We start from the raw sequence: 14121 nt of genomic DNA, 5'->3' as shown, positions 1-14121 counted from the left end.
TCCCTTTGCTCCCTAAGGCTTTTTTAAAAAAAGCTATTTATTGCCTTAAGCTCTTGAACAAACTGCAGAATATACAGTGATACCTTGTCTTACAAACGCCTCGTCATACAAACGTTTCAAGATACAAACCTGGGGTTTAAGATTTTTTTTGCCTCATCTTACAAACTATTTTCACCTTACAAACCCACCGCTGCCGTTGGGATGCCCCATCTCCAGACTTCCGTGTTTTTGTGATGCTGCAGGGGAATCCCAGCAGGGGAATCCCAGCAGCGCAAAAACAGGTGCTTTGCTGGCAACGGATGTCCGGAGGTGGGGTTTCCCAGCGAGGGGAGCCTCAGTGAAATCACAGCATCACAAAAACACAGAAGTCCGGAGGTGGGGTTTCCCATGGAGGGGAACCTCAGAGGAATTCCAGCAGTGCAAAAACGGGCACTTCGGTTGGCAAAAGGGGTGAATTTTGGTCTTGCACGCATTAATCACTTTTCCATTGATTCCGGAACCAATTAAGTTTGTAAGACAAGGTATCACTGTATATCAAATATAAAATAAATAGCAAGTAATATCCAGAAAGGTGCTTTAATGAATACCAGAACAAAAGTTGTAGCAGCTATGACTCTTTAAAGCAGCTGCGTCCTTTCTTGGACTATGTTCTTGCATCTTGCAGCTGCCACATGATTTTGGAAAACAAGGAGGCAGCTGTGAAAAGCTGTGTATCTGTGCTACATGTTCATTCTGAAACGTCTCTTGGAAATAAAATCTGCAGGACTGCACGGTCCTATTAATTCTTTCTCAAGTGCAATTCGTAGGTAGCCAGATGCCCTGCAGATATGTTGCTACCGTTTTATAATCACTGGTGGTTGTATGTGTTCCTGCTTTACAAAAATACATCTGAGGCTACCTAAGCCGAAACCACATCTTTGCCGAAGCCTCTAATTCATATTCAAGGCTGAGCTTTGGCTGCTCATTATCACGTCTGCAGAGATTTCAGTCTCTCTCTCTGCTGTTACGGTGCGCCTGAAAACAGCTACTATCCTTCCTTCCATAAATAGCACCACGTGGCTGCCTCTGTTCTGAGAGTTTGGGAGGGAGCAAATATAGAGATCAGGACTCTAAAAATACCTTCCCCCCCCCTTTCAAGCACTATTTTTTAATGCTTCTTAACCAATTGATGGATGTAGAAATTGTGCTTTTGATTTAATGCAGAAAATGCCCTCTAGTGGAGCTGGTGTGACAACGTGCAATGCAAATTTGTTCCACAATCCTCCCTCTTTCTTTCCTTCCTCCCTTTCTTTCCTTCCTCCCTCTATTCCCCTCCCTCCCTCCCTCCCCTCCCTGTATTCCCCTTCCTTCCTTCCCCCCACTCTGTATTCCTTCCTCCCTGTATTCCCCCTTCCTTCCTTCCTTCCTTCCTTCCTTCCTTCTCCCCACTCTGTATTCCTTCCTCCCTGTATTCCCCCTTCCTTCCCCCCACTCTGTATTCCTTCCTCCCTGTATTCCTTCCTTCCTTCCCCCCACTCTGTATTCCTTTCTCCCTGTATTCCTCCTTCCTTCCTTCCTTCCCCCCACTCTGTATTCCTTCCTCCCTGTATTCCTTCCTTCCTTCCCCCCACTCTGTATTCCTTTCTCCCTGTATTCCTCCTTCCTTCCTCCCTTCCTTCCCCCCACTCTGTATTCCTTCCTCCCTATATTCCCTTCCTTCCCCCCACTCTGTATTCCTTCCTCCCTGTATTCCTTCCTTCCCCCCACTCTGTATTCCTTCCTCCCTGTATTCCCCCTTCCTTCCTTCCTTCCCCCCCACTCTGTATTCCTTCCTCCCTGTATTCCCCCTTCCTTCCCCCCACTCTGTATTCCTTCCTCCCTGTATTCCTTCCTTCCTTCCCCCCACTCTGTATTCCTCCCTCCCTGTATTCCTCCTTCCTTCCTTCCTTCCCCTCCACTCTGTATTCTTTCCTCCCTACATTTCCCTCCCTGTATTTCCCTCCCTCCCTCTCTCATTTCCCCTTCCTTCCTTCCCCCCACTCTGTATTCCTTCCTCCCTACATTTCCCTCCCTCCTTCCCTGTATTTCCCCTTCCTTCCTTCCTTCCTTCCTTCCTTCCTTCCTTCCTTCCTTCCTTCCTTCCAAAACGGTATTAAAAACCCGTGGGGTTTTTTTTTTCCAGGTCACACGTGCATAGCTTAATTTAGCAACACTCAGCCCCTTGATATAGAGAATCCATTAAACTCGTAATATCTGAAGGCTAAGGATATATTTCACGCAGCACTACAGCAGCTGCAGCTGTGCTTATTTTTAGCCCCACTGTGTGAAAATGATCAAGCTCAAATGCTAACCGTTTCGGTGTAGATGAAAAAAATAAAAAGGGAAGGGATTTACAGAGAGTATCTCTTTAAGAAACGATTTCGTTTCTCGACAAGGAATCCCTTCTTCCCCCGCCCTCTCTGCCAAATGTAGGAAGAATCTATAATAAGATTGGCATCATCAGAATATTAGAAGGCAAAGGAATGCGTGGGCGTAGATCGCCGGCTATTGTTATAAATTAATCAACAAAATTACAGGAGCCTAGCCGAGTAAGTGTACAAGGAACGTGTGTTCCCTGAAGCAGCTTCTCTACAATGTTCCAGCTCGTAAGGGCAGCACGGATGACTCAGAGAGAGATGTGGCATCACAAAACGATCATTTAGACTTCTAAAAGTCTATCGATTTTCCCTGTGAAAACACTCCTCGTTGTCCTGATGGCAGAACGGGGTTGGCTGCTCCACATTTGTTGAAGTCCGGTTTAATTGCCCGCCAGCGAGAGAGAGAGAGCTGACACCGGTGCAACCCTCACCCTAGAAAGGAGTGTGTGGGATGCTTCTGGCCGGGTACCAAACCAACTGAGGCTGTGTAAAAGCGCCGGTGGTGAGAAAGGCAGGGCAGCGAAGTTGGTCTTGATGAGGAAAGTCATCTCTCTCTTCATATTTTCTGCAGAAAGGAATGATCAAACTGAACAAGAGGAGAGGAGGGAGATCAAGCAGCGGCTGACGAGAAAGGTAAGGTCCCTCTCTACCCCTTCTCTGTCTCGACCAAATATTTAACCCTGTTGCTGTGCTGCAAGCCAGACTCGATTTGCTCACCAGGGCTATAATAATAATAGCCTTGATTGTCATGGTGCATCATGTATACAATCCAAATTGGTTATTTATCCGAGCTACTGTCTAGCATTGGGAAGATGCTTTGGGTGGATCCTGCAACTTTTTCCCCACCTCTGAGAGAATTACACGATGTTTTGGATACAGTCCAAACATAAGCATCATTAAGTCCAACCTTTTGCTGGACAGTCATTTCCCATTTGCATTTAGCTTAATAAGGAATGTGTGAGTTGGCTAATACCCTGGGAGGATAAATTCAAACTTTTCTTGGTAATTGAGCCAAACCAGAAGTGGAAGGTTCTATTACAAGTGTATTCTTGCCTGGATAAGCAAAATTAAACACACTTATTTTATTTTATTATTTATTCATTCATTTGTCCAATACACAAATACATAGGAAGAAAAATAGACATGCAGTAATATATATAAGGGTAAAGTGAACTTAGAGGAGAGGATATATGAAAGAAAGAAAATATATATAAGTGAGAGAAAGGAAAGACAATTGGACAGGGGACGAAAGGCACACCAGTGCACTCATGTACACCCCTTACTGGCCTCTTAGGAACCTGGAGAGGTCAATGGTGGAGAGTCTAAGGGAGAAATGTTGGGGGTTAGGGGTTGACACAATTGAGTCCGGCAATGAGTTCCATGCTTCGATAACTCGATTGTTGAAATCATATTTTTTACAGTCAAGTTTGGAGCGGTTCGTATTAAATAGAGGAGGTCTGGCTGGGCAAAAGAGTGAGTGTATTAAAAGGTTCTTGAACATTTATTGGATCACCAACTCAATATGAGAAAGCAGTGTAATGCAGCAGCTAAAAAAGCCAATGCAGTCTTAGTCTACGTGAATAGACGCATCACATTGAAATCACAGGAGGTAATAGTGTTGGGAGTACGCTATAACCCTGGACCACACTTGGAATGTTGCATCCAGTTGTGGCATTACGTGGGGATATGGAGTTAGTGCAGAGAAGACCTACTATCATACTAAGGAAACTGGAAACTAAACCTTAGGAAGAGCTAAGTGTCTTTAGCTTTGCAAATTAGATGACTAAGATGCATGTAAAAGGCTATACAAGTGGGAGTTCCCCTATTACAAGAGGGAATTCTTGCAAGACAAAAAACAATGGGTTTGAAAATTGAAAGAAAATAAGATTCATGTTGGATAGCAAGAGGGAAGTCCTCATTGTAAGAATTCTTAGCAGTATAATGCAGCGGTGGGCTGCTCCCGGTTCGACCCGGTTCTCCGAACCGGTATCAGCAGTGACAGGATGCTCCTGTGAGCATGCACGCGAACTGGTAGTCAAAGCATTTGTGGTTAATTACTTGGAACAATTTGGTAAATGATTACTCTGGATTGGACTGGGCTAAATGACCTCTCAAAAATATATAATTTATGTGATTTTATGAAACAGAGGGATTATATCTGAGCAGCTTGGATTTGAGATTCCTTTGGAAGATATGTTAAATGTATCAATTATATGTGTGTGTGTTTGTGTGTGTGTGTGTGTGCATGTATGTATGTGTGTATACACACACACACATATATGTACACATACATATACATAAATACATACATACATACTGTATCACACCCAAGCATATTGCACCCAATTGAATGGAAGGCAATCCTCCATTCTCAGTATTAATTCTCCGTATTAATACGATAATAGGATTTTCCAATCCTCCTTCTCAGTATTAATACGATGCTAGGTCTGTAGACTCCTCCCATCAAAATCTCAGTGCAGAGTTAAAAATGGGACTAGGTATTTATTTAGAAGGGACGAGGTCCTTATAGAAGCAACTGGAATTAATGCTGACCCCAAAGTTTCTGATAATCGGCCACATTATATCTCTCTATGCCAGTAACAAGAAGTGCTGCCTAAGGACAATTCTCAGAAAGCGATTCATTGGTTCGGTCATTCGTTCCCCAAGAGAATGCACAAATCTTTTGTGGAACTTCTAAATATAGTCTGGTATTAAAAATACATTGCAAGAGCTCCTGTAAGTTCCTCTGTCAATGCACCTTCAGACTATGAATAGAAAGAACAGATGAGGGTGAAATTTTCTGCCATTTCATCAAAGTTCCTCACTTGGGATTTTTAAACACTCCCAGATGTTGAGTGACTGAATGAATAGAAAGTGGTACTATATCACCTGGCAACAAATGTACACTGTGTTATTTCTTTGTTCTTGGGCATCCATTCTTGAATTGGTCTTGTTTGCAGGGAATTTCACAGTTACTGTCTGCTTGATTATTAAAAAATATTGCAGCCAACAAAGCGGCTGGTATCAGGAAGTGCCTAGCAACTAGTTAGCTGCTGTATTTATTACTTAAGGGAGAGAATATCTGTATATAGGTAGTCCTCAACTTACAACTGGTTGCTTAGCAACCGTTTCGGTAGGGGTTTGGACCCTTTGGAACCAACTCCCCCCAGATATCAGAGTTGCCCCCACCCTCCTTGCCTTTTGTAAGCTCCTTAAAACCCACCTCTGTCGTCAGGCAGACCTAGGCTTATAAAATTTATGCATGGTATGTTAGTATGTATGATTGGTTTTTAAATTGGGGTTTTAAATTAACTTAAATATTAGATTTGTTTACATTGTATTATTATTGCTGTGAGCTGCTCCGAGTCTGCGGAGAGGGGCGGCATACAAAACTGATAAATAAATAAATAAATGAATGAATGAATGAATGAATGAATGAATGAATGAATTAATTAATTAATTAATTTTAAAAAACCCTCCAAGGTCCCTTCCTGCCCTATTCTGTTTCTATCAACCCTGAAAAAGTACTTACTCGGATTTGAACCTCCTCTGGTGGGAGCTACCCTATATTATTATTATTTATTAGATTTGTATGCCGCCCCTCTCCGTAGACTCGGGGCGGCTTCCAACAGTGATAAAAACAATATATAATGACAAATCTAATAGTTAGAATCTAAAATAACAATAATACATTTAAAAAGTCTAAAAAACAAGGAACCGCAATATATATTAAAAACATAGTCATATTATGCACAAAAACTACTATACAGTCATATCATGCACAAAAACTATAGTTATGATTGTATTTTGAGCACTTAGCAACCAGCCTGCATTTATCATCTATCTATCATCAATCATCTATCTATCTATCTATCTATCTATCTATCTATCTATCTATCTATCTATCTATCTATCATCTATCTATCTATCTATCTATCTATCTACCTACCTATCTCCCATCTATCTATCTATATCTATTTATCTATCATCTTTATCCATCTATCCATCCGTTATCTATCTGTCCGTCTATCTCCCATCCATCCATCCATCCATTCATCCGTTATCTATCTGTCTGTCTGCCATCTCTCTATTATCTATCATCCATCCATTATCTATCCATCCATCAATCTATCCTCTATCATCAATCATTTGTCTATTATCAATCATTAACTATCTATCTATCTACCTACCTACCTACCTACCTACCTACCTAGCCTATCTATCCATCCATCCAGCTAGCTATCATCTATCTATCCATCATCTTTTTCCTGCCTTTATTATGTTTACAAATAACTCAAGGCAGTGAACACACACAACACTCTTTCCTATTTTCCCCACAACCACCCTGTGAGGGCAATTGTGCTAAAAGAGAATAACTAGCCCAAAATCACCCAGCCAGCTTTCTAGCCTGGCGCCTTGACCAAATTGTCTCTTTTCTTGCGTTTCCCCTGAAAAACTGGAGATGGTTTGCAAAGCAAATGTGGCGCAACAGGCTTGCTTTATGCTTACAAAGGAAGGGTCCTTCCTGATCTGCAAACTAACGGGTTTTTGAATGAACCTTCATGGAAGTGAAGGATCCCTCCAAAGACGTGCAAGGCTTTAACTCCAAGCACTCATTTTCTCCCGCTGCTTCCAGGAGCTGAGTAAGCAAGCTGGCAGCAGAAAGGGGAAAATTTTTAAGAACATTGAAGATGGCTCTAAACAATTTTTGGCATGCCTAGCTCCTACAGGTGTCCAGAGGCTTTCTACTGCAGTTTCATGGCATGTTTTGCCATCTAGAGCCAAGAACACATTGGAATGCACGTTAAGCGCATGGAAGATTGTTAACACAGATCTATAAAAATGATATCATCTCTCCTCCTATACCCACATTATTTATCGTAGAAATGCCACTTGCACATGCTGGAATGGGGATGGGCACATCCAACACAAAGTTATAGAATGACAATGCATGGCATTGAATGCCAGCCCATCAGAACCTAAGAAATGGTTCCTGAGACTAGACCAGGGGTAGGCAAAGTTGGCTCTTCTATGACGTGTGGACTTCAACTCCCTGACCTAGCATGATTGGCTCAGGAATTGTGGGAGTTGAAGTCCACACGTCATAGAAGAGCCAACTTTACCTACTCCTGGACTAGACCTACAGTCGATTTGGTCCAGTATTCTGTATGACTCAATGGTCAACTTGAGATAAGTTGGAAGTATAGGTTTTTCATGTTTATAGTTTTCCTAGATTGTGTTTCAAAATATACATTGAGGTGTGCCTTCCTAATAGCATACCCTGCTGGGAACTCAAATCTAACTTGAGAAATTATGTATCTAATGTAATATATAAAGAAAGGGCCTGTCAGAAGTAGATAAGTTTTTAAGGTACTAAATGCAACATTTAAAAGGAAAAGAAGTTTCTTAGGAGATATCCAGAGTTACAACTGAGCTGTGGTGGCAAAGTGGTAGAATGCAGCATTGCAGACTAATTCTGCCGACTGCCAGCAGTTCCATCCTGACTGGCTCAAGGTTGACTCAGCCTTCCATCTTTCCAAGATGGATAAAATGAGGAGCCAGATTGTTGGGGGCCATAGGCTGAGGGTTGTAAAGCGGTATATAAGTCTAAGTGCTATTGCTATTACAACAGAGCAATTGTAAGGCAGCCCGAGGTGTGTCTACATTTTGGTCATGAATGAACAAGTGTATTAAATAGAAATACCTTCTTACATTCTAGTAAGTGATCCAAAGAAGTCAGCAGAAAGGAAATGTAGGCATGTCTGTGAATATTCTCCACTCCAAGTCTCTTTATAGTTTTCACATTTCATGAATTTTTCCTCCCAAAGCTTAATCAGCGACCTACAGTTGATGAATTAAGAGACAGAAAAATCCTCATCCGATTCAGTGATTATGTGGAGGTGGCAAAAGCACAGGATTATGACCGACGAGCAGACAAGCCATGGACCAGGCTTTCAGCAGCGGACAAGGTACTGAGGTGTTTGGTGATATTTTTTTAGGGACGTATGCTTGCCAAAGGTGTAATGTACCACCCTTCTCTTTCATGCCCAATTATACAAGTAGTTCTCAACCTACGACTGTGATGGGACCTGCCCATTGCAGTTGTAAGTCATCATAGTTGCAAAGCAAGTCATCACATGTCTGACCCAATCTTAGAACCTCTTTTGCATCAGCTGTTAAGGCAATCACCATACTCATTAAATGATCACTGAAAATTAAATGAACCTATTGTTTGCTATGGGGCATTGTTGCTGAAAGCTGAAAGCAAACACCATTTTTCATCTGAAACGTACATTTACTGGATAATGGGATGCTGCAAACAGACATAAATGTTGGCTGGTTGCCAAGCGCCCAAAATGGAGTTATGAGACTAGGGTTGGGGAGCTGTCATAACTTCAGAACTGGGTTGCAAGCTCCTTTGGGGCTGGGCCATTTGTAACCTCAAATGGTCACTAAGTCAAGGGCTACCTGCACATTAAACCAAAGGCACAGGAACATTGAGTTGTAAGAAGCTATTTAGGGCCTTGGATCCAACCTCTCAGCTCAATTGGAAAGATCCCCAATGGAAGATTGTATATCCTCTACTTGAATACATCCAATCTCAGTTGATGGTTCTACAGTCTGGGACTGGGTATTAACAGATATGACAGAGTTGGAAGGGACCTTGGAGGTCTTCTAGTCCAGCCCCCCATACCATTCCGGACAAATGGTTGTCCAATCTATTCTTCAAATCCTCCAGTGTTGGAACATTCACAATTTCTGGAAGCAAGTCATTCCACTAATTGTTCTGTCAGCAAATTTCTCCTAAGTTGCTTCTTTCCTTGATTAGTTTCCACCCATTGTCTCTTGTCCTGCCTTCAACTGCTTTAGAGAATAGATTCACCCACTCAGATATTGGAACACTGCTATTGTGTAAGCCTTAGTCCTTTTTATTAAACTCGACATACCCAGTTCCTGCAACAGTTCTTCATGTTTTAACCACCAGTCTCCTAATCATCTTTGTTGCTGTTCTCTGCACTCTTTCTAAAGATTACACCCACCAATATCAACAAAAAATTTCTAAATGATTAGAAAGTTTTTCCATCAGAGGAAACAAATAATAAGGCCGTCTATTGTGATACCACTGAATGCCTATCTCCACTTAGGGGTGGGGGTAGAAATTCAATGGTTCCTGTGCCTTATTGTTTTCTCCAGTTTTCAGTAGGTGGTGCTTCATGACAGTTTATATTTCTATTTAGGATTTTGCCAGACACCTTGCTTACATTGAGAAATGAATCTTGGAAATAGATTTTCTTTCCGTGTGCTGAAATGAAAAATCACTGCAGCAAAGCTGCTCATATAAGAATAATATGATGGGTCAATTGAGAATATATTTGCACATTTTGGCCACGGGCCATCAAGCTGGAGCTAAATCCAAAAAAAAGGCATATTGATCTTTATTTAGCACAGTAAGGTGTGATGCTGCAATTCACTTATTATGATTTATTAATAATATTTATATGGCCTCTCAACTTATACAGTGGCTTAGATAATCAGGGAGTGATCACTTGTGGCTGTGAGACTGTCAATCCCTGATTTTATTTTATTTATTTTGTTTTTAAACAGTATCATTTAGTCCTCAGAGAGGGGCAGCAAAAAAAGCCAATAGATGATAGATAGATAGATAGATAGATAGACAGACAGACAGACAGACAGACAGACAGACAGACAGACAGACAGACAGACAGACAGACAGAGATAGATAGCGATAGATAGATAGATAGATAGATAGATAGATAGATGATAGATAGATAGATAGATAGATAGATAGATAGATAGAGATATTTTTTGTCCAATACACAATAATACACAATGAAGGTAATAGAGGACACCTTTGAGGAAAATATATTAGAGAAAGAATAGAAGAGAGAATATAGGAATAAAATGTATCAATGAGAGAATAGAAGAAAAGATATAGGGATAGAAGATATATGGGATATATATATATGGGGATATATATGGGATAGATACTGTAGATAGATAGATAGATAGATAGATAGATAGATAGATAGATAGATAGATAGATAGATAGATAGATAGATGATAGATAGATAGATAGATAGATAGATACATAGATAGATAGATAGATAGATAGAGATATTTTTGTCCAATACACAATAATACACAATGAAGGTAATAGAGGACACCTTTGAGGAAAATATATTAGAGAAAGAATAGAAGAGAGAATATAGGAATAAAATGTATCAATGAGAGAATAGAAGAAAAGATATAGGGATAGAAGATATATGGGATATATATACTGTATATGGGGATATATATGGGATAGATACTGTAGATGATAGATAGATAGATAGATAGATAGATAGATAGATAGATAGATAGATAGATAGATGATAGATAGATAGATGATAGATAGATAGATAGATAGATAGATAGATAGATAGATAGATAGATAGATAGATAGATAGATAGATAGATATAGAATGTTTCTCAATCTTGGCAACTTGAAGATGTGCACTGGGACTTTAACTCCCAGAATTCCCCAGTCAACACCAAACTACTTTAGGCTAGAAGTAAATTCCTGCCGATTGCTCTTTACCCATTCATTCACATATGCCAATCCCTCAATGTGATTTGTTCAGTATGGTGGAAAAAAGCAATTTTATGGACCCCTCCACTTATGGAGTTATTGTTTTGCCACCCACGGCTAGGGATGTGGAAGAGACTTCAACGAACTGTTCAATTGGAAGGGCTTATGAGAAGGATAAGATGTCATTTCAGTTAAATTTTAAATTGTGCCATTTCTTACCAGTTTTAAATAATTAACTCACCTTGTTTCTTTTTTGTATTTTCCAGGCAGCCATTCGTAAAGAGCTAAACGAATACAAAAGTAATGAAATGGAGGTGCATGCATCAAGCAAGCATTTGACAAGGTCAGTTGCCCAGATATATGTATTCATTCATTGAATATCAGCCTGTCTGTCTATCTAATTTCTTTCTTTCTTTCTTTTTCTTCCTTCCTTCCTTCCTTCCTTCCTGTCTGTCTGTCTGTCTGTCTGTCTGTCTGTCTATCTATCTATCTATCTATAACATCTATCTATCACTGAGAGCATATGCATCAAAGACAAATTCTTTGTGCGTCCAATCACACTTGGCCAATCAAAAATTCTATTCTATTCTATTCCCACTCTACTCTACCACTCTGAATTTAGAGATTTCACTCAGCTGAAACATTTAACATTGAGGCACTCAGATAAAATTGTAGCATTTTCTTTGGGAAGAAGCCATTTAGTTCTTACATTATTATTGAGTATCACCAAAATCAAAATTCAGTAGAAATGTTAAGGACTCTTCCTTAATTTTAAAATTCTGAAGATTAAACATTTTGATTTGATTACCAATAGGTAAGTATTTAGGTAGGGAACCAACTCAGAGGTGTCAAGCTCAATTTCATTTGGGGCCACATTGGGCTTGTGTTTGACCTCAGGTGGCCGGGGTGGGCTTGGCCAAGATAGGTGTGGCCAGCTCTAAGTCACTCATGTTTGGGGCGCCTGTGGTGACCTGAGCGAATGTTTTCACTGTTGTCAATGAAAACAGGCTCTTGAGCTGTTTTTTGGCTGCGATCGACTCCTGCAACTCTCTGCCAATGAAAAAAAGAGCTTGGCCCTTCCAAGCTACATTTTCATTGGCAGAGGCACTGCGGGCTGGTCCTTTGCTGATTTCAGGGTGGCCCCACAGGCCAGATCTAAGCCCCCCCCTTGAGCTGGATCTGGCCCCCGGGCCTTGAGTTTAACACCCTTGAACTAACTCATTCTTACGTCCTTGTGTAAGAACGTAAGAACCATGCTGAATCAGGCCAAAGGCCATCGAGTCCAGCATTCTGTGTCACACAGTGGCCCACCAATTGTCCAAGGGGAGCAGAAAGAGAAGGCAAGACCCCCCCTTTCCCTTGACCCCCAACAAATGGTACTCAAGGGAATCCTGCCTGCCTCAACATAGAAGCGGCACTTGGACATCCATTTCAATAACCACTGATACACTTGGCATCCATGAATCTGTCTAATCCTGCCTTGAAGATATCCAGGCTGACAGCTGTCACGATCTCTTCTTGGAAGTGAATTCCATAAACCAACGACCCTCTGGGTGAAGAAATAGTTTCCTTGATTTGTCTTCACTTTCTTACCTATGAGCTTTAGGGAGTGCCCCCTCATCCTAGTATTGTGTGATAGAGAAAAGTATTTTCCGTACTGTCTTTTCTTACATGAAATTCTTTTTTTGTGATAGAACTTCTAAACGATTGCCGTAGTCACTTACATCTTCTCTTTTTAACTTCCAGATTCCACAGGCCATAGAGATTTTCTTCTGCGAAGAATTTGTCTACTTTTTTTTGATATCCACTACTGAACACGCATCAGGGAAAACATGAAGGCCTTTCTCTGAGGTTCAGTCTGCGAGAATCTGACGTTTCAGGTTCTGGAAAGACTGCAGATTCTAACCCTGCAGCTCATATTTAAAACAATTTAATCCAATGAAGGCCGTCACCTTGGAGCTGCAGCCCTCAAGGTGTGGGAAAATTCACTGACAATGTTGAACTCATCCAAAAGGAAAATGACTGCATTCCTTTGCTACTTGTTTTAAACTGAATTGCTGCATATCTTGAGAAAGGAGATGTTGTGCATGTACAGGCTCTACCATTCCAAGGCCTCCAACATAATGGACACGGCGCACACCATCATTCAGTATTATCATGGTGATAAGACATTGGGAACTTATCACAATTAGTTTGTACAAAACACTTAAGTTCATGTTCTACAAAGTTATTTACTATATTGTTTCTTTTCTTTATATATATACATATATATATGTCATATATATATGTATGTATGTCTAACAAAACACTCCTCTTTTTTTTAACTCCTGTTCATTTTTGTTTTGTTTTGTTTTGTTAATTAAATGATTACTTACTGCAGAAAACAATTCCACAGACTTCCACGTTTTATGGGATTTCGCATCAGGGTTTAAAGGAACATGGGAAACAATTTGATTTCTTCTCTCTCTCGCAAGCAAGTTTTATATTAGCAGCTTCTGTTTTCTGGAGGGAAGATTCAAGTGTAGGACTGCAAAAATAGATGGCACTGGGTTGGTTTTTATTGTGGTAACTGAGAAGTTGAACTAGTTCACTTGAAAAATGGTAGTTGAAGGGTGAGGACTTATTTTAGAATACTATTACTCAAAAGGACAGGATTAAAATGCAGAATATCTGTACGTCTGAAACGGGCGCAATCCGTTTGTTTGCACAACAGCCTACCTTAATGGAGAATGAATTCCTACTAGAAGAGCTATGGAAGTAAATGAATTAAAAAAAATAGAACAGGGGTGTCAAACTTGCATTGTCACATTGTTGTCACGTGATGTATCATGACTTTCCTCCCCTTCACTAAATTGGGGGTGGACGTGGCCAGTGCATGACACATCTGGCCCATGAGTTTGACCCCCCTGAAATAGAACATCTGAATTCTGATGTAATATTTCTACAACAGGCACAACCGCAACTGCTTGGGTATATGGGTATCTGTTGAATGCAGTTGTACACCCAATGATTTCAGATCACTTCCCGCCAATACCTTTAGTACGTCTTGCAAGCATAAAATCAACGGACAAAAATACATAATGTTGCAACGGGGTGTTACAGCACATGTCTAATTTCTTCCATGAGAATTACAAG

The 14121-nt window shown here is 40.6% G+C and overlaps 1 protein-coding gene across 1 annotated transcript in view; it reads left to right on the top strand.

Annotated features, from left to right (window-relative positions):
• The window catches only part of PHACTR3 (phosphatase and actin regulator 3), a 339793-nt gene extending 326981 nt beyond the window's left edge, over positions 1-12812 (top strand). Inside the window, exons 10-13 of the mRNA XM_070744525.1 lie at positions 2968-3029; positions 8225-8365; positions 11253-11329; positions 12733-12812. Of these exons, the coding sequence (XP_070600626.1) occupies positions 2968-3029; positions 8225-8365; positions 11253-11329; positions 12733-12748 (296 nt within the window). The 3' untranslated portion in view covers positions 12749-12812. The remainder of the gene's footprint in view (positions 1-2967; positions 3030-8224; positions 8366-11252; positions 11330-12732) is intronic.
• Positions 12813-14121: the final 1309 nt, after the last annotated feature.

The sequence above is a fragment of the Erythrolamprus reginae genome, chromosome 3 (genome assembly GCF_031021105.1).
Source record: "Erythrolamprus reginae isolate rEryReg1 chromosome 3, rEryReg1.hap1, whole genome shotgun sequence".
Lineage (NCBI taxonomy): Eukaryota > Metazoa > Chordata > Lepidosauria > Squamata > Dipsadidae > Erythrolamprus > Erythrolamprus reginae.
The sequence above is the reverse complement of the archived record's forward strand: the minus strand, read 5'-3'. Positions and strand labels throughout refer to the sequence as shown.